This window comes from Delphinus delphis, chromosome 6, assembly GCF_949987515.2.
Source record: "Delphinus delphis chromosome 6, mDelDel1.2, whole genome shotgun sequence".
NCBI classification, from domain to species: domain Eukaryota; kingdom Metazoa; phylum Chordata; class Mammalia; order Artiodactyla; family Delphinidae; genus Delphinus; species Delphinus delphis.
In genome coordinates, this window is record NC_082688.1 from 47,512,519 (window position 1) to 47,531,870 (window position 19,352).

The 19,352-nt window shown below is 37.3% G+C and overlaps 1 protein-coding gene across 1 annotated transcript in view; it reads left to right on the plus strand.

Moving 5' to 3' along the window:
* Nucleotides 1–17,400, plus strand: part of ABHD17B (abhydrolase domain containing 17B, depalmitoylase) — a 36,611-nt gene extending 19,211 nt beyond the window's left edge. Inside the window, exons 2-4 of the mRNA XM_060014634.1 lie at nt 8,211–8,680; nt 12,676–12,855; nt 15,873–17,400. Of these exons, the coding sequence (XP_059870617.1) occupies nt 8,214–8,680; nt 12,676–12,855; nt 15,873–16,092 (867 nt within the window). The 5' untranslated portion in view covers nt 8,211–8,213 and the 3' untranslated portion in view covers nt 16,093–17,400. The remainder of the gene's footprint in view (nt 1–8,210; nt 8,681–12,675; nt 12,856–15,872) is intronic.
* Nucleotides 17,401–19,352: the final 1,952 nt, after the last annotated feature.

The following is a 19,352-nucleotide window of genomic DNA, read 5'->3' on the forward strand; positions in this document are numbered from 1 at the left end:
TAACTTTCTTTTACTGAAGAAAAAATAAATAAATAACTTCATACTAACACTAGGATTGGGACTATTTTGGTACCTCTGGTAGACCTCAACTTTCTTCATGTGTCTAACCCCAACTTTTCTCACCAGCGGGAAAGGAAACTTATTTTGACATACCCATTATGTTTTGCCTGTTTGAGAAACTCCTCTAAATTTTATAAAACTCGCAATTATTAAGGCATCTGTTCAATTTACCAACAAAAGCCACGTTTCATAGGTGTTTTCAAGTGATACATTGGCCCAGTTACTAAGTATCTCTAGAATCTTATTAGTATTTAAAAATTATAACTATCTTTAAAAGTAACTGACATGACTCTTTAAAAGAAAATAGTTTTACCAAATTTCTCCTTCCAATTTGAAATACAAAAAATATAGTGCCTTTAAAAAAACTTTTCCTGAGTTATTAAGTTTCCATTCCTATGTAACACAACCCATGCGTTCTGTCTTCCAAGTTTTCCTAGCAAAATCAGCCAATCAAGTCCTTTGATCTCACAGACAGTGGAGTACTTCTGCTGCTGATTCTTATAATGATCTAAAAGAAATAAATACAACCTACCCCAAAGAGATAAGGGCTACATAAGCTGTATTTCTACATAAGATATATACAAATAAGAAAATGTGTTAAAGTGACATGTACTAAACACCTAGTTTCTAAGTAACATTTAGCAGAAATTTTGATCATTATGAGAATTTGGAATACTCTGTCTTGAGTGAAAAATAAGGCTGGTGCCAAACTTCTTTAATGGTGATTATTCAGCTTCTCTGTATACGTTGAACTCTGTAATACATATAGCTCTCTGAAAACAGTAACGCATGTGGTTTCACTTGTTGCTGTACTTTGGTAAATGCTACTACAGATTACATGCTGGATATTAGGGTGGCAGTACCTAACTCCCTTGGTGCCCTCCAAGGATACTGAACTGAGCTTAATTTGATTTAGATACACCCCTAGGCTACTGAGCTGTATGTGATTGACCCCCTTTGTATAGTAGTATTATGGTGATTTCCTTTGGATTAGTCAGCTGGGATGTGTTGGGCTCATGGCCCCCTTGTACAGAACTAACCTAAAATCTGATTTTTTTTTTTTCCTGCTTTTTCATAGTTGAGTATCTTCTGTGCCATCGCTTCGAACTTCATTCTGATCTTTGCTACCTCTTGCTCTTAATAATCAAACATCTACCTCGTTTATCCATTTCTGGTGTTAGGCAGGCTTTGCTATAAATCTATTTTTATTTTTATTTTTTCTGGTTTCTTCTGTCAGTTTAAAAAACATCAAGCTTTAATTTTTATAACCAAAGATAAGCATCAAAAATGGGTTGTTTTTACAGTAGCAAACAGACCAGTCTTTACATTTTGTGCAGTCTTCCCTTTTTTACTTATTTTTTGTCTTTGAATGCTCAGATATTTATTTATCTTAAAAAATTAATCTCTGGGAAGCGTTGCTGTTATTCTGAATCACTGGGACTTCTTGAAACCTGATTGCTAAATAGATAGACGTATAACTAACTGAAAGTAGTAATCGCAGATTCTCTAGGTAACAAATTCTGACATTCTACAAAACAGAATATGTAATATTACTTCCCCAGATTTCCGTGCATGAAGCCAAATTCAAAGAAATTCATCTTGGATTTTAGAATGTAGTTCTTAACATGAAATCTAGTATATCAAAATTTAAGCAGTTTACTGACTACACTCCAAATTGGGTAAGACTTTAAATCAGCTCAGATACTATTTAGAGTGAAATTGTCAAAATACCACACAAAATGAAGAAAAGTTATAAGTATTGATACTTTTAAAATGTTTTCTCTAAAACCTTTTTTAAAAGACTATTGAGTACTACTACTGTTCATCATGACAAAATCTTGAACCCTAAAAGAATCAATCAATTGTCCTTCGTAGATGGTAGTAATATGAGTCAATCTGCATTACCAAGAAATTATTACAAAAGAGTTGAAAGGGAGATTTTTTTTCAGTAAATGTTATTACATCAGGAATTAACAGAAGTCGTTTCAGTTATTTCTTCTGTCAGAAGAGAGGAAGGCGGGGCTTCCCTGGTGGTGCAGTGGTTGAGAATCCACCTGCCAATACAGGGGACACGGGTACGATCCCTGGTCCGGGAAGATCCCGCATGCTGCAGAGCAACTAAACCCGTGTGCCGCAACTACTGAGCCTGCGCTCTAGAGCCCGTGAGCCACAGCTACTGAGCCTGCATGCCGCAACTACTGAAGCCCATGCGCCTAGGGCCTGTGCTCCGCAACAAGAGAAGCCATCGCAATGAGAAGCCTGTGCACCAAAACAAAGAGTAGCCCCCCACCACCACCGCTCACCGCAACTAGAGAAAGCCCACGCGCAGCAACGAAGACCCAACTCAGCCAAAAATAAATAAATTTTTTAAAAAAAAAGAGAGAGAGGAGGGGCTTCCCTGGTGGCCCAGTGGTTGAGAGTCCGCCTGCCAATGCAGGGGACACAGGCTCGTGCCCCGGTCCGGGAGGTTCCCACATGCCGCGGAGCGGCTGGGCCCGTGAACCATGGCCGCTGAGCCTGCGCGTCTGGAGCCTGTGCTCTGCAACGGGAGAGGCCACAACAGTGAGAGGCCAGCGTACCGCAAAAAAAAAAAAAAAGGGAAGGAGATTATAGTATGTCATTTTATTTAAGGACATTATTTAACAGTAGTCTTCCTGTTTTGCTGAGAAAGGACTCAGGTGTTCATCTCTTTTCCTTTGTCATTGAGCAGGAAAAAATTACCAGGAGAAGCAAGTTCTTAAATTACTATTTCATGCAATTTTAGGAACTTCCTCCTGCTATATAAGTGAAGTAACTCTGAGTCCCCTGCCAAAAGGAAAACCTTAATTTTCACAATGGGCCATCTGTTTAACATTGAGCTGACCTTTCATTTTGTGAATTGATTTCCAAAGGGGCAAGATTTCCTTCTCCCTGGAAGACTGTTCTGTTCTGTGCTTTATAACACACTGAATGATTTCAGTAACTAGCAATGCTTTTCCTGCCTGAACCCTCCCTCATTCAGGTTCATACATTTTTATTTGATTGCTTCTATTCTGACCCATAAAAGAAACCTAAGTAATTGTCACAAAATATGTTGGATTTCTTTCTTAACATGTGATTTGTAAACTTTTTCCTTCTTTTCTGGGGGCTTCTGAGGTGCAGAGGGTTGAATTAATCTTAATAATTTACTAACTCATTCATCTAAAAAATAATTAGAAACCTCATTATGTGTTAGATACTCTGCATGGCACTAGAGGTCCAGAATGACCTCTTTTTCTGTTGCATTTTGTTCTCTATTTTGTTGATATCTACCATTAATTTCTTATTTCTTTGTGTTTACACTCCTTCTTGAGTTTTAACATGCTGATAAATACTCAAGGCTAGACATTTGTAATGAAAACTATAACTACTCTTCAGGTGTATCATAGTATCATTTTTATGCTGGTTATGTCTGACTTATTAAGAGTCATAATGGGAATTCCCTGGTGACCCAGTGATTAGGACTCCATGCTTCCACTGCAGGGGGCATGGGTGCATTCCCTGGTCAGGGAACTAAGATCTCCTGTGCTGCTTGGTGCAGCCAAAATAAATAAGAGTCATATTCATGCCTTTATTCTGTGTCTTAATCTTATCAGTATTAATATTCCCAACAATTCAAGTGACCGGTGCCCTGGCACATTTTTACTTCTTAAATATTTCCTAACTCTTATTCCAGTCCCCTCCACATTGGTATTCTCCAAAGTTTTGATTCTGGATTATTAGGGATGTACTTTGCTGCTTTTTCTTTTCCTCCATTGCTTACTTACCAAAAAAGACATTATATTAACTATTATTTATTTGTCATATCTCAGATATCTCAGACTTTTCTTGCATTTCTTTTCCTCCTTGCTGGAGTTTTTCAAAGAGGGTCTTGACTTAGTAAACCTTCTCAGTTTTTGTGTGCCTGCAAATATCCTTATTTTATCCTTATATTAAATGGGTATTTTTTTTATTTTTTGTTTTTTGCGGTACGCTGGCCTCTCACTGCTGTGGCCTCTCCCGCTGTGGAGCACAGGCTCCGGACGCGCAGGCTCAGCGGCCATGGCTCACGGGCCCAGCCGCTCCGCGGTATGTGGGATCTTCCTGGACCGGGGCACGAACCCGTGTCCCCTGCATCGGCAGGCGGAGGCTCAACCACTGCGCCACCAGGGAAGCCCTAAATTGGTATTTTATCTGTGTGAAATTCTAGCTTCAAAGCTTTTTCCTTACTTTAAATTTACCCCTTCAGTGTCTTCTGGTTTCTAGTGTTGCTATTCAAAAGTTAGCTGTTCATCTGATTCTTGTTCCTTTGTAAGTAATCTGTTCTTCCCTTTTGGAAACGTTCAGATTTTTGTTTCTGGCAGTTTTAATATTTACTGTAATTTGTCTAGCTGTGAAAGTTTTCTTAAATACCTATTTGGCATTCTGAGCTATTTCAATCTGAATTTTCTCTCTTTAATTCTGAAAAATTATTAGATTGTCTTTATTTTCTCCTCTCTTTTTTTGGAGGGGACTCCTATAGTGATATTGGTATTTCTACTGAAATCCTCCTTAAATTTTCTTCTATATTTTCCATCTCTTCATCCCCCTGAAAAGTTCCATACCTGGGAATTCTTCAGCCTGATTTTCCAGCTCACTAATGTGTTCTTCAACTGTTATCAATATTTGTACCCAACCCATCAGTTTAATTCTTTATTTCAGATACTGATTTTTTTATACCAGGGATTCCAGTTGAACTTTTCTTTCTGACACTTTTTTCTGCTTCATCTTTAAGTTTTCTCTCTCTCTCACTCCCTCCTTCTCTCTTTCTCTCTCTCTCTCTTTTTTTTTTTTTTTCTTTGGTGCGCGGGCCTCTCACTATCATGGCCTCTCCCGTTGCGGAGCACAGGCTCGGACGCGCAGGCTCAGCGGCCATGGCTCACGGGCCCAGCCGCTCCGCGGCATGTGGGATCTCCCCGGAACGGGGCACAAACCCGTGTCCCCGCATCGGCAGGCGGACTCTCAGCCACTGTGCCACCTGGGAAGCCCCTCTCTCTCTCTTTTTAAATAGGTTTATTATAACTTAGTTTAAATCCTTGTTTTGTCTTGTCCAAAAATTCAGCTACAAATTATTCAATTTGTTGTATGACCTTTGTGTACTCTCATAACTCTGTTTTCCATCTGTGATTACTCACTGCCTTGTCGCCTCAAGATTTTGTTGTCAAGAAATAACTAGTAAATAAAATGTTTATATTCAGGTGAGTTATATGAAACAAATTGGATTTAAATTATCTAAATTTAACAAGATTTCAGTGATTTATCAAGAATAAGATATTCTCCCTCAGTAATTTGCCCAGCTCTGCTCTGATCATACTAAAACATAGGTTTATTTGTTTTATTTATATTTTCTATTGTGAAAAATTTCACATTTATAGAAAAGGAGAGAATAACTTTTTTAAGCAAGTCTATGTTGCTGCCCTATATCAGACCTATCATTAGGAAAGTGATAATTTCCAAGTTTATCTTATTAAGTGGATACCAGTTGTCTGGGTTTGAGGCAGTGGAGGTGGGAATAATTTCTTCTGCCACCATTAAGAAGGTCAGATTGTCTTTCATTTGACTTGACCCTGGCATTGCAGCTTTTTCTCGTCTAATTTTTTCCTTTGGTGTTCATCTTCAGAATCGTCTCTGCAGCATTATATATGTTCGGTCAGCCAGTTTATTTCAAAATTACTTTATTATATAGTACATAAAAGTCTTCACGTTCAAGTGGTAATTTACAGGAACATAGTATAGCTATATACAGTTTACTTAATCAAGCTTTTAATATGCTCTTCAGGGTCAGCAGTTGATGGCGTGTAAGGTAATTGGGGGTAAGAAATGACCATAGGTAGATTATTAAATGGATAGCACTGATATATTGTACCTTCTACCTCATCTTCTTTTTCCAGGTTATCTCCTTCTTTGTTTTTAGGTTTTTTTGTTTGTTTGTTTTTGTTTTGGGGATCATCTCCTTCTTTGGAACTGACCCTTTGAACTCCCTTCTCTGCCATCTTCACCAGATCCTTTGTCCTCCTGACCAGGATAATAGATTTGTAGCCAAATTCTGTAGTAGACTTTGCTAATTTATCACACATTCTTTGCCTGCTAAGCCCGGGGCATGCTCTCAGAATCCTCCTCAGTACAACATGTCATGGAGCCAATTAGAGTTAGCACTAAGGATGACAGCTAGTTGTCATTTTTGTTCTATCTGACTCTTGTTCCAACCAGAGTAAGACATTAACTTATTCAGGCTATATTCATTTTGAAGGCCGAAAGGGAATAAAAATAGAATAACAAGTAAAGGTGCTTCCCATTAGCCCAGAGACATTTTTCTGCCCTTCCCTTACTCATCTTTTAAAGCCTTTCATGTCACTCCTACTCTTCTCTCTCTGCTGTTTCTGCTTCTTCTTTCTACCTAATTAGTTTACACTGGGAAATTAACACATTTGTATTAAGCAAAATAAACTAGATTTTGAATCAGTAATTAATGAAAAAGGCATTCATTTCTTTCCATATGTACTCAACACTTTAGTCACTCTTCTGAGGTGATAGTTTCTCATTTTTTGGTAGGATGAAGTTCTTTTTTTCCCTATCCTTTTATTTAGATTTTTTTGGAGAAAATTAGGTGCCACCAAACCTCTGGAAGGTGTTTGTTTTGAATGCCTTCTTCCTGGAACCTAAGCAATGGTCTACTGCTAAAAAGAGATAGGAATTTGAGAAAGGATAATTAGAAGGAAATGCTGGTAGGGCAAACAAGTAGTACTTTATTTTGTTTCTGAGTTAATATGAGCTGTGGATACTTTTAAAATATTGATGAAAAGGGCATAGGAGAAAGTGGACCATTTCTGAGTGTGTCAGCTCTACGGCCATTACTATGTTAAGTGCCTTAACGATATCATTATATTTGTTCTTCACAACCACTGTGTTCATTGTAGGCACTGGCCTCATTTACTTATGAAAACAGTGAGGGTCAAAAAGGTAAATAATTTGCCCAAGGGCACACGGCTAGTAAGTGCTACCACAACTCTCTCTGACTTCAAACCTTATGCTCATTTCCATCTAACCATTTACGAAATTTTCCTTGAGCAGATCTTTTTTCCATAATAATAATGCCTTCTTAATTTGGGCAATAATTTCATACATACATATATTCATATATACATTTTAATGTTTTACAGGTTATTTAGGCCATTGGCACTATGGCTAACATAATAGGCTTCTGAGACAAATATGGCTAAAATAATAAGCTTCTGAGACAAATAGTGTTTTGAGCCCTTGAAGCAGTGTATGTAGCCCAGTGATGTAGGACGATGACTGAGCCTGGTGTCAAATCCTGGCTCCCTCACTTCCTCAACTTGTGCAGGTTTCTTTTCTCAGACTACCATACAGAGTTGCTTAGAGGATTAAACATGCTGATATGCATAGAACCCTTAGCACAATGCCTGACAAATAGTAAGTGCTATTATTATATATTTACTATATTATGTTAAATCCCTAGCTTCTCACGAGATTCTGAGAATTTTCACTGAGTTACACAGAAATTAAAAGCTAACTAAAGATATTTCATACCTACTATGTTGTTATTTGTAGAGAAATAACAAATGTATACCTCTACTCTCTGGTAAGAGTATCATTTTTCATATTTTGGTTAAGTATTATAAAATATCAACTACTGGGCTTCCCTGGTGGTGCAGTGGTTGAGAGTCCACCTGCCGATGCAGGGGAAACGGGTTTGTGCCCCGGTCCGGGAGGATCCCGCATGCCGCGGAGCGGCTGGGCCCGTGAGCCATGGCTGCTGAGCCTGCGCGTCCGGAGCCTGTGCTCCGCAACGGGAGAGGCCACAACAGTGAGAGGCCCACGTACTGCAAAAAAAAAAAAAATTCAACTACTATTTGCAACATGTCACATAGTATTTGAGTCCGTTTCCTGGTCAGGAATATTTGTCTCACCTCATGATTTCAAGTGTTTCTAGAAAGATGCCAAAAATCTATTTGGGAAAGCATACTTCATATAATAGTAGTAGACACTGTCCAGTAGTAGAATTTACTGGTGTCTTTGTTTTAACTTTTATTGTATGCAAATGCAGAATGGACATTCAGTGATTAAAACATGACTATTCTTTTCTTTTTCAGAAGATGAATAATCTTTCATTTAGTGAGCTATGTTGCCTCTTCTGCTGTCCACCTTGTCCAGGGAAAATTGCTTCAAAATTAGCATTTTTGCCACCTGATCCAACTTACACGCTGATGTGTGATGAAAGTGGAAGCCGCTGGACGTTACACCTATCAGAACGAGCAGACTGGCAATATTCTTCTAGAGAAAAAGATGCTATTGAGTGTTTCATGACTAGAACCAGTAAAGGCAACAGAATTGCCTGCATGTTTGTGCGTTGCTCACCCAATGCCAAATACACTTTACTCTTTTCACACGGAAATGCTGTTGATCTTGGTCAGATGAGCAGTTTTTACATAGGACTGGGATCGCGGATTAATTGTAATATATTTTCATATGATTATTCTGGATATGGTGCAAGTTCTGGGAAACCGACAGAGAAGAACCTCTATGCAGACATAGAAGCTGCTTGGCTTGCTCTTAGGACAAGGTAAATGGTGATTGGGAATTGTTTTCCACATTTGTGATGGCTGATAAAATTGTCTTGTATAAGAATAGAATAAAATCTGTTTTTGTAACACATCTTGAAGTACTAAATAAAGATTATATTTACCAGTATAAACCTATGAAGAGTTACACTTTTAGATTGTAATTTTAAATTTTGTATAATAGCATAAAAGAGTTTGACAGCTTGTGTGTGTGTGTGTGATTTTCCTAAAAATGTAAGCCAGTGAAAAATGTTTGGTTTTAGAAACTTACTGGATTGTGGTATAAAAATGTTTATTCAAAGTTGCAACATTTCAAGGGAATGAGAGAAAACAGTGATTTAGCTAATCATTCTCTTGATCTGTCATTAACAGAGTAAGAGGCTAGATTGTTAAAATCCTAAGGCAGGGTTTGCATCATTTTATATAATTAATAATTAAAAATTAATAAATAGAAATAACATTAATCTTTGCTAGTCACAAAAATACTTATAAATTTTTCTTGAAAAAGATTGCAATTTTGTATACTTCAGTGTATTTTCTCATCAGTTAATGTACACTAAACAGAAAGATACCTCAATACAAATTATTCTTCATTGTACATTAATAAGCTGCCTGACTTCCAGAGGTGTTTTTTTGTTTGTTTGTTTGTTTGTTTTTGCCTGCGTTGGGTCTTCGTTGCTGTGCGCGGGCTTTCTCTAGTTGCGGTGAGCAGGGGCTACTCTTCGTTGCAGTGCGCGGGCTTCTCACTGCGGTGGCTTCTCTTGTTGCGGAGCACGGGCTCTAGGCACGCAAGCTTCAGTAGTTGTGGCACGCGGGCTCAGTAGTTGTGGCTCTCCAGCTCTAGAGAGCAGGCTCGGTAGTTGTGGCGCACGGGCTTAGTTGCTCCGCAGCATGTGGGATCTTCCCGGACCAAGGCTCGAACCCGTGTCCCCTGCATTGGCAGGCGGATTCTTAACCACTGCACCACCAGGGAAATCCCTCCAGAGGATTTTAGACTGAAGCTAGAGTACATAAAGAAAATCTACCATTCCTAATTTAATTTAAATATTAATGGTTTCAGTTAGTTGGGAAGAACTTTCTCAATTTCATTAGTAGATATAATCTTTTTTAGAAAAATCTTTAGAAACATTTACCCCTCCAAGATGTGTAGTAAAACTATAGTTCCATAGCAGAATTCTGTATAAAAGGGATTCTTAAGTCAATTGAAATGATATGAAAACAAATTTCTGACAAGTAAGAAAAAAAATAGATGGTAAGTAGTAATTATGGAGTTTAGGAGTGGGAGGGAGGCACGCACAGAGCGGTAAAAATTTATAAACTTAAAAGCTACCTTAAATGACCACAGTCAAAATATGCTTCGGTTATACTCCTGTCAGTCCCCTCAGGCCCGCAAACAAAACTGAGTTCCCCCTTTCAGATTCAACCAGTTGAATATAGTATATATAATACCTGTCAGGAAAATATAATTTTTTAATAACAGATTTATTGCAATATAATTCACATACTATAAATCAACTTCAGTGAATTAGTATAGCATCTAAAGGTGCCAAAAGCAGATAGCCTTCATTATTAGTGCTTCCAAGTAGCACAAAAGTATAAATTATTCAAGCAAAACATGTTAGTATCCAGTTAAGTGTTCTTTCTATGTTTATGTAAAAGAATCCCCTCTTGTAAGTGGTCAGCTTTATTATTTTTTTTAAATCTTATCAGATATCAATTTACAGGAAACTTTCTTCAGTGATTTCTAGTCTGGGTTAATTAAGCTTTTTATACACTCGACCAGTATGAATGAAGACTAGGAGTAGAACAGATAGATTGCTACCTAGTCCCACATACTAGTTTAGCATAGAATTTCAGACTTAAAATTTCTCTTATGTTGAACTCTAAATATGGTTGGAAGAGTTAGTAAGGTTAGGAAGTCTTGGGAAATTTTATTTAATTTTTCTGAGCCTCTGTTTCTTAGTCTATTTAATGAAGCGCTTGAGTTAAATGATCTCCAAGATTCTTTCCAGTTCTTGAATTCTGTCATCTAATAAAATGTGTGTAATTAGAATTCATGCCTTTCATTTAGTTTACTTGATTAAAGTAAAAAAGAGCTTAAGTAACCAGGAAGGGAAAAAATAATGAACTTAAATAATTATTATTTGAATAACTTCCCTTTAAGGATAATTGAATATCTATAGTAACCATGTTTCTGAACTTCTGATGGATCAACAGAAAATAAAGTATGAATATTCACTATGCAGCCTTTCCCCCACAGTATTTGAGCTCATTATCTGTGTGCTATAATAGAAAAGGCACTGGACCTGGAGTCAGGATACCTGGGTTCTAATTAACTTACTCTGTCATTAACTGAGTAAGTCAGTTAACTTACTCTGTCATTAACTGAGTAAGTCATTAACTTACTCTGACTTTGAACATCTACTCAGTAAGCAGCCAACCTAGATTAGATGGTCTCTGAAGTCCTTTCTAATGTGTACTATTCTGAAATTCTGTTACTGCTTTGAGTCCTCTGATAGTAAATTGGCAGATGCTTCAGCTACTCTGGAGCCTTGCCATTGCTAGCTTTAGCCTAAAACCCATCGTTGCCACCCACAGTTCTGCTGTTCAGCTAAACAGCATCCATGCAGCCCCAAGCGTTATGCTGATGCGATGCTGCAAATGTTCATTTTCCTAATTTCTTCATTCCTATGAAGCTAGGTCTGTTGCAAAGAAAAAACCTTTTCTTTTTTTAATTAAGATTCTGTGTAGAGAATTTATTTATTTATTTATATATTTTGGCTGCGTTGGGTCTTCATTGCTGCGCGCGGGCCTTCTCTAGTTGCGGCGAGCAGGGGCTACTCTTAGTTGTGGTGCGTGGGCTTCTCATTGTGGTGGCTTCTCGTTGCGGAGCATGGGTTCTAGGCGCACGGGCTTCAGTAGTTGTGGCTCACAGGCTCTAGAGTGCAGGCTCAGTAGTTGTGGCACATGGGCTTAGTTGCTCTGCGGCATGTGGGATCTTCCCAGACCAGGGATCAAACCTATGTCCCCTGTGTTGGCAGGCGTATTCTTAAACAGTGCATCACAAGGGAAGTGCAAAAAAAGCTTTTCTGAGTTTAGTTACATTTAGAGTCAGTCTGTAGTAGATGGAACCCAATCTTTGGGACATGGTCCAAATTCTTCTGTAAGACTGATTTGAAGAAACTATGGAGAGGTAATTAGCTCCTATAGTACCTCACTTACACTTGCAGTAGTTTATAGTTAAGACAGTTATACTGTACACAAGTAACAATGCCTGGAACATAGTATATACCCAATATAATTGAGTTAGTGAGTTCATATATTTAAATCTGAATCATTTTTAAAGGAAGTATTCATAAATCACTGGCCCATGTGGCTTTTGGAATTCTCATTCATCTATTGATCTTTCCAATCATTAGTCCATTTCTATGGGTAAATAAATGCAAATCTCAAGAAAAATAAGTAATTTGCTCTTGGCTAAAACAATACATATATTTTATTCATCATTCCATACTGTAACTATATGTTGCATTTTCATCACTATGACCAACTTCAGAAAATAAAATGAACCACTTCTAATGCTTAGAGAAATAAAGAACCTTTTTTACATTGAATGGAAAATAAACACTAAATCTCCATTAAACATCAGTCCATTAAAATATTAGTGACATAGTATGTTCCAAATATAGTCAATAATATGCTACATTGAATTGCATAAATGATTTAATAAATTCATTCCTTAAGATTAAAATTTTAAGAGACCTCAGCCATTATTTTTCCAAAAGATAGACTTGAAACAGATGAAATAGTATAGATTTTATTGTGGCATTAAATATGTTAGTGATGACTAAGAAACTTAAGTTTTAAATATAAATTTATTGACATTGTCTCATTCTTTCATTCTTTTTTAAGAGTAAGTCCTTAGTAGTGATTGAACACTTCATACCAGTCTGACTCTCCAACTCTTTTTTTTTTTTTAAACTTCTGGACTCTGTAGATATGGCATTCGCCCTGAAAATGTGATTATATATGGCCAAAGTATAGGGACAGTACCATCTGTGGATCTTGCTGCTCGGTATGAGAGTGCTGCTGTTATTCTTCATTCTCCTTTGACCTCAGGAATGCGAGTCGCTTTTCCTGATACCAAGAAGACCTACTGTTTTGATGCATTCCCAAAGTAAGTATTAATATTCAAATAGTTTAATTCGAAGAAACTTTTGAGGGAATTTTTTTCCATCACTTAAGGTATTCATGATACAGTTCACTCAGCCATGAGCTCCTATTTTACATATATTTTAGAAATTGTGGAAAAATTACTTTGTGAGGAAGGTGGTGGCAGGACATCTGTCAGAAGGCTGAAGTGTTTGAGCAATAGTAAGCCAAGTGAAAAGTGCTGAGAGCCTTATACCCCAGATGGTGGCACTAGTATTGGAGATAAGAGAGTGAATTTGAGAAAAAATTGATAGAACTGAATGTCAGACTGTATATAGGATGCTAAACAAAAGAATTTGAATATAATTCCCAGGTTTCTGACTTGAGCTGCTAATGGACGATAGTACCATCCAGTGAGGTGCATAATACTGGAGGAGAGGAACAAGTAGAGGGAAAATGAGACACATGTGCATAAAATATGAATGAACGGGGCTTCCCTGGTGGCGCAGTGGTTAAGAATCCGCCTGCCAATGCAGGGGACACGGGTTCGAGCCCTAGTCTGGGAAGATCCCACATGCCGTGCAGCAACTAAGCCTGTGTGCCACAACTACTGACCCTGTGCTCTAGAGCCTGCAAGCCACAAGTGCTGAGCCTGCGTGCCACAGCTACTGAAGCCCGTGCGCCTAGAGCCAGTGCTCCACAACAAGAAAAGCCACCGCAGTGAGAAGCCTGTACACAGCAACAAAGAGTAGTCCCCACTCGCGGTAACCAGAGAAAAGCCCACACTCAACAACGAAGACCCAACACAGCCAAAAATAAAATAAATAAAAATTTTTAAAATCTTCTGTAAAAATGAATGAATGATGTCTAATTAGTGATACCTGATTTACAAAAGAAGTGAATTGTGAAAATGTTGAGTCCTAAATGAGCCAGAAATGAATGAATGATGTCTAATTAGTGATATCTGATTTACAAAAGAAGTGAATTGTGAAAATGTTGAGTCTTAAATGAGCCAGAATAATTACTGCCCCCACAAAGTCTGCAAACATAAGTGTTAGACAAATTTAAAAGAAGGGCTACTTTTCCTCATGCTTCTCAACACAGGATGGTAGTTCCCACTAGCTCTTCTTCATTGTTACAAAAAAATTGACGGCCTATTTTTCTCAAAGAAAGGAAGGGAAGAAGTGACAGGGTAGCAAATTTCAGTCGTTATTTCCTTTCCCAAATTGGTAGCAATACAAAGATTCTTTGTGAATGATAGATAGGCCAAAGGCCAAGTCACCGCGTGATTCTTTATAAGAACAGGAAGGGTCATTTCAAAAACAAATTTTTTCTTCTTTAGCCAGTAAGGGGTTACTTTCTTAGGGAAGCGTATGGGAGCATATGCTATTATCACCAGAGCAGGCTGTGGGAGGTTTTTGGTTTTTAAATTTATTGGGGGTTTGTTTTTGTTTTAGAAAATGGTAGATTGGAAGGTATGTGCATTATACTTTGTAGCTGAATGGTAGGAATGATAGGGAGACAATTGGGGTAAACTATTGCCAAGTTACATCTCTGTTTAGCTCCCTCTTTCATTTCAGCTGCACCAACAGAGTATGCAGCACTAACAGTAAACTGTTTGAAAAAGATCATACGTTTCCTTTTTTATTTAATTCCTCTACTATTGAAGAGTTGACAGCAAATAATATACCCAAGCATTTTTTCCTTACCAAATGCTGCCTTGAATTATTTCATTGATGATTTTCTTCTTTTTCAAGATTCTGTCCTCATTTTGTAGTTATGCCTTGCGCCTCTTTCTATCAGAAAATTTTTAAAACTTGTTCTTCGTAAGGTTTTTTCTTTGTATTGTTTGTCTCTTCCAAGTTGCCCTTTTTTACTGTTTATTTTGATCCTTGTCTTATATGTAAAGTGACATCTCCTCTGATGTCTGATAATTCTTATTTGTGTGCTCATATGGAAGAGTAAGGAACTAAAGAGCTGAGCTGAAGTGTGGGGAATTAAGACTTGTTGACTGTGAGTTTCACTATCCAGTGATCTGGCCAAGCCAGTTAGTTGGGGATCCCACCCCGATGTCAGTATTTATCTTTCCTCTTAAGGCAGATATATAGTCTCCAAAGAAGACTCTGACTACAACTATCTCTTAAAAGGTGGAGGCTTGGCTGCCAGCATTCTGGGAGCCCAGTAGGGAAAATGGATTCATAGCAGACAACATGTATATGTTTACTTGCTATTTGATACCTCTGCCTTAAACTGTGTCCGGCAATCCCCTAGTCCACAAACCCTGCAGTTTTAGGTAGAGGGCATTTACCCAGCTGCAAAAGGGAGGAAAGAAAAGAACTGGGGGGGTGGGGCGAGGGTGCAGGACACTATTTCTTAAACAGACTTTGAACAACTTCTGTAGATTTGAATCACCCGCCTTTATCTGCATGTCAGTTCCTAGCCTTCTGGGGGTATTCCATGATATAAATTGGATTGGTTCTTCACTTTACCCTTCTGTCCTCTTAAAAATTATGTTTTCTCCTATACTTTTAATCTGTTATCTCACATATTCATCTGCTTTCCAGCTCCAAAATGTTATGTTTTATTTTATTCTTCCTATTTTTGTAGTAAATACCCAAAACAAAAAAAATATTTTGCTTATCATTTTAGTAGGATATTGGGAGGGAGAAAAAAATATGAATGCAGAGAGGTATGAAGTTAGCACATAGCTGAAATGGTCCTTGGTTTCTTCCTCTCCTTGCAACCTAAGTTTCTGTGCTAAAATATCAACATTGTAGAAAGGCGAAGTAGGATGACTATAATGATTGAGTGATTCCCTCAAAACAGAAGTGCATGAAGTTAACGTTCTCAGATAATCTTAAGGTAGGGAGTAATGTAAAGATGACTTTTGAATCATATTTGAAATCCAAGAGGTATCTATCCCTTCTGAATTGATTCAAAGATGGTTCTGATATTTAAATTATCTAATATAGCACAAGAAAATTTTTTTTGTTTCCTTTTCATACTTAATTTGTTGACTTCTTTCCTCCTCTTTCCCTACAGCATTGACAAAATCTCTAAGATTACCTCTCCAGTATTAATAATTCATGGGACTGAAGATGAAGTCATTGACTTCTCACACGGCCTCGCATTGTTTGAGCGTTGCCAAAGACCTGTGGAGCCTCTTTGGGTTGAAGGGGCAGGTCACAATGATGTGGAACTTTATGGACAGTATCTTGAAAGATTGAAACAGTTTGTGTCACAGGAACTGGTAAATTTGTAAAATATTCTGAAAATTTGCATACTGGGTTTTCTTTCTTGCTGAACTGCACTCTTTGGTAAATAACATAAAACCTGAAGGTTTTGTTTGCAAATCATGTCAGTTGCCTTCATAAATGTACAGGTAATGATTTGTTAACAGACTTAATGAAGGTTTTAATTACCAAACTAGAAACTGGAAATAACAATATCATGCAGTCAGGCTATGTAATTTATATTTTTTCTGTGAATTTTTTTTTTTAAACATCAAGATGAGTACTGTATGAAATTTTAATTCTGTAAGATCAAACGCTATGAAAGTATTGCCAAATGCTTTTGCATATCAGAAACAAATTTATAAATATTTTTAAAACATCTCAATGTACTAAACCTTATCCTGGTATACAAATGTAATATTCTTTCAATAAAAAGCTGTATATCTTAAACAATTAAAGTACTCAGAATAAACCGTATGAAAACATGCAAGTTCACTAAAGATGACCTAAACCCTGTTGTACAGGGATAGAGATTTAAAGGTTATTTTATTGTAAAATACATTGAATTTTCTGTATTCCCTGGTTATCATACATTTTCTCCTTTAAAAAAAAAGATGTAAGTCTTAATTTTTATGCCATTTGTTAATTTACCCACTAGTTACCTTGTAAATGATAAAGTCACAATAGCACTGAATTTTAACGAGTTTTGATTTATAAGTTTGGTACTGTGAGGCAACTACTTAAAATTTTCATTTTAGTAATTTAAAAGGCATTTAGAGCTTCAAGAATAATTTTGTACGCAATGTTGTTTTAAATTTTGACTAATCTCGTAGAAATGCAATACTGTCACTGTTAGAAAACCTGAAAGTCCATTAGATGTTCTTTAAGACCACAAACAGACTGGCTATTTGATCCCTTTTCACTTTGACTATTTTTAAGAATAGGACCTGTTGTTTTGGATTACTATCTGAGAATTTCATGGATTTACTCCTGGATGCAGGAGATAAGAAAACATCATAACTTTTATATTAACGAATGTAGTGAAAAAAATAAAGCTCACACAAAAACTAAGTTGCCTTTCCTTGAATGAATCCTGCTTGAATAAAACAATGAAAGAAAAATAAAAATAAAATTAATGGTATGTAGTCTAATTTGTAAATGAATGAATATTGAAATAATACACACTGTGGATATATTTTAAGGCCTTATGTAGTTTTAATTGTTCTGCTTGTTCTGTGGTTATGTCTAAGACTATAGTGTATGACTCTCTTCAAAGTATATCAAGTATTGTGAATGCTTTGGTTCAGATGTGTCAAATTAACAGTAAAACAAAAATATGCCACTCAGCTGTGCTTGTTTTTCTTCTTCCATGCTCCTCACTCCCTACTTAGTACAAGGACTAAAAAAAAAATATACCATTCATCTTTATAGTACATAGATCTATAGTTTCCTAAATTTTATTATTCCTTCTTTCTTTTAGAGACGTTTTTCCTTCTCAAGATTGTCTTAAAGCCTATACGTTTCCTTCTTTGTACAACATACACCCTAGAGTTTAACTGTTTTCTTTGATCACCTGGGAAAATCAAAATATTGATCACACTAATTCAGTATTCACTCATTCATTCAACAGATACTTATTGAATGTTTAAATCATTCAAAACCCTATGCCAGATAAAGATAGACATCAACCTTGTCCTCACAGCCTTCACAGTGTAACTGGGACAGACACCTTATTGCACAAGTATTATTACTGTTTGTATAAGGCTGAAGGAGCTTTGTAGGGTATTATAATAGGTAAAAGGTGCTCTTGAGCGAACATGGGAAGAAGGGCAAGGAGGAGTCCCACAAAGAAGTGGTATTTGAACTGAGCTTTGAAGGATGACTAGGAAAACACTGGGCCTGGGTTGTCTGAGGGGAACAGTATGTGGAAGCCTAGAGGAAGGATGGTGCATTTGAAATTAAGAACACTGGTCAGAGGTCAAGGGGAAATGATGGCAGAGGGATGAGGGTGGTGGCTGACAAGCTAGTTAGCGGCACGATCACATATGGTATCATCATTCTAGAAATAGTAGAAAACCGTTGAAAAAAATATGAAACTACACTTGTCAAGAGCTTATAGATGAAAAATATCTGGGGGCTTCCCTGGTGGTGCAGGGGTTAAGAATCCACCTGCAATGCAGGGGACACGGGTTCGATACCTGGTCCAGGAAGGTCCCACATGCCATGGAGCAACTAAGCCCATGAGCCACAACTACTGAAGTGTGTGTGCCTAGAGCCCGTTCTCTGCAACAACAGAAGCCACCCCAATGAGAATCCCGCCCAGCACAAGGAAGAGTAGACCCCGCTTGCTACAACTAGAGAAAACCTGCACGCAGCAATGAAGACCCAACACAGCCAAAAATAAATTAATCAATTTTTTTTAAAAAAACTATGGAGGAAAAACATAATTTAAGAAAAATATCTAGAGATTTTAACTTGCTGGAAATAATATTTGAGCCAATTGTTTACAACCTGAAGTAAGATGATGGTGATGAAAAATTGATCATGGGGAAATAAATCTTATATACAAAGTGCTGGTCAAACCACATCTGCAATAATTTCAGGATGCAGTGACAGGATATTCACAAATTAGAGCAAATCCTGGGGTGTTTTACCAAGTTGGGAAGAATCCCATAAACTGAAACCCAAAGAATAACTGAAGGATTATTATCACTAAGGAATGATAGCTGTTTTCACATATTTGACAGGTATGTACAATTTACCCTTTTTGGCTCGGTGGAACTAGGTGAAAGTTGCAAAATGGCAGATTAGAGCTCAAAGAATTTATGGCTTTTTGTCCATCAAGGAAAGGGATCACCTCTGAAGGATAAATGAGTATGTTAACCGCTGGAGTAGAAGCTGAATGACATCTGACACGGTGCTACAGAAGAAATTTCAGATTTAAATGAGAAGTTGAGCTACATGGACTGTCTCTAAAGTGCCTTTAAGATTTTATATTCCATTTGGAGTTACACCTAATCAAAGGATTGCCTGCTCTGGCATCTAGGAGAAGGACAGTATGATGTAGAATTGGCAATCGGATCTGGGCACTCTTCTCAACTGACAGTAATTAGATCTGTGACCTTGGCAATTCACTTCTTTGGACCACAACTTCCTACTAGAAATGAAAAGATGGAACTGATTAATCCCTTACATTTTTAATGTAATGTGAAAATCTCAGCCCCACTCATATGTAATGACTCATATTAGTTTTTAACCTTCCTTGACTAGAGTAGCCCCAATAATATAT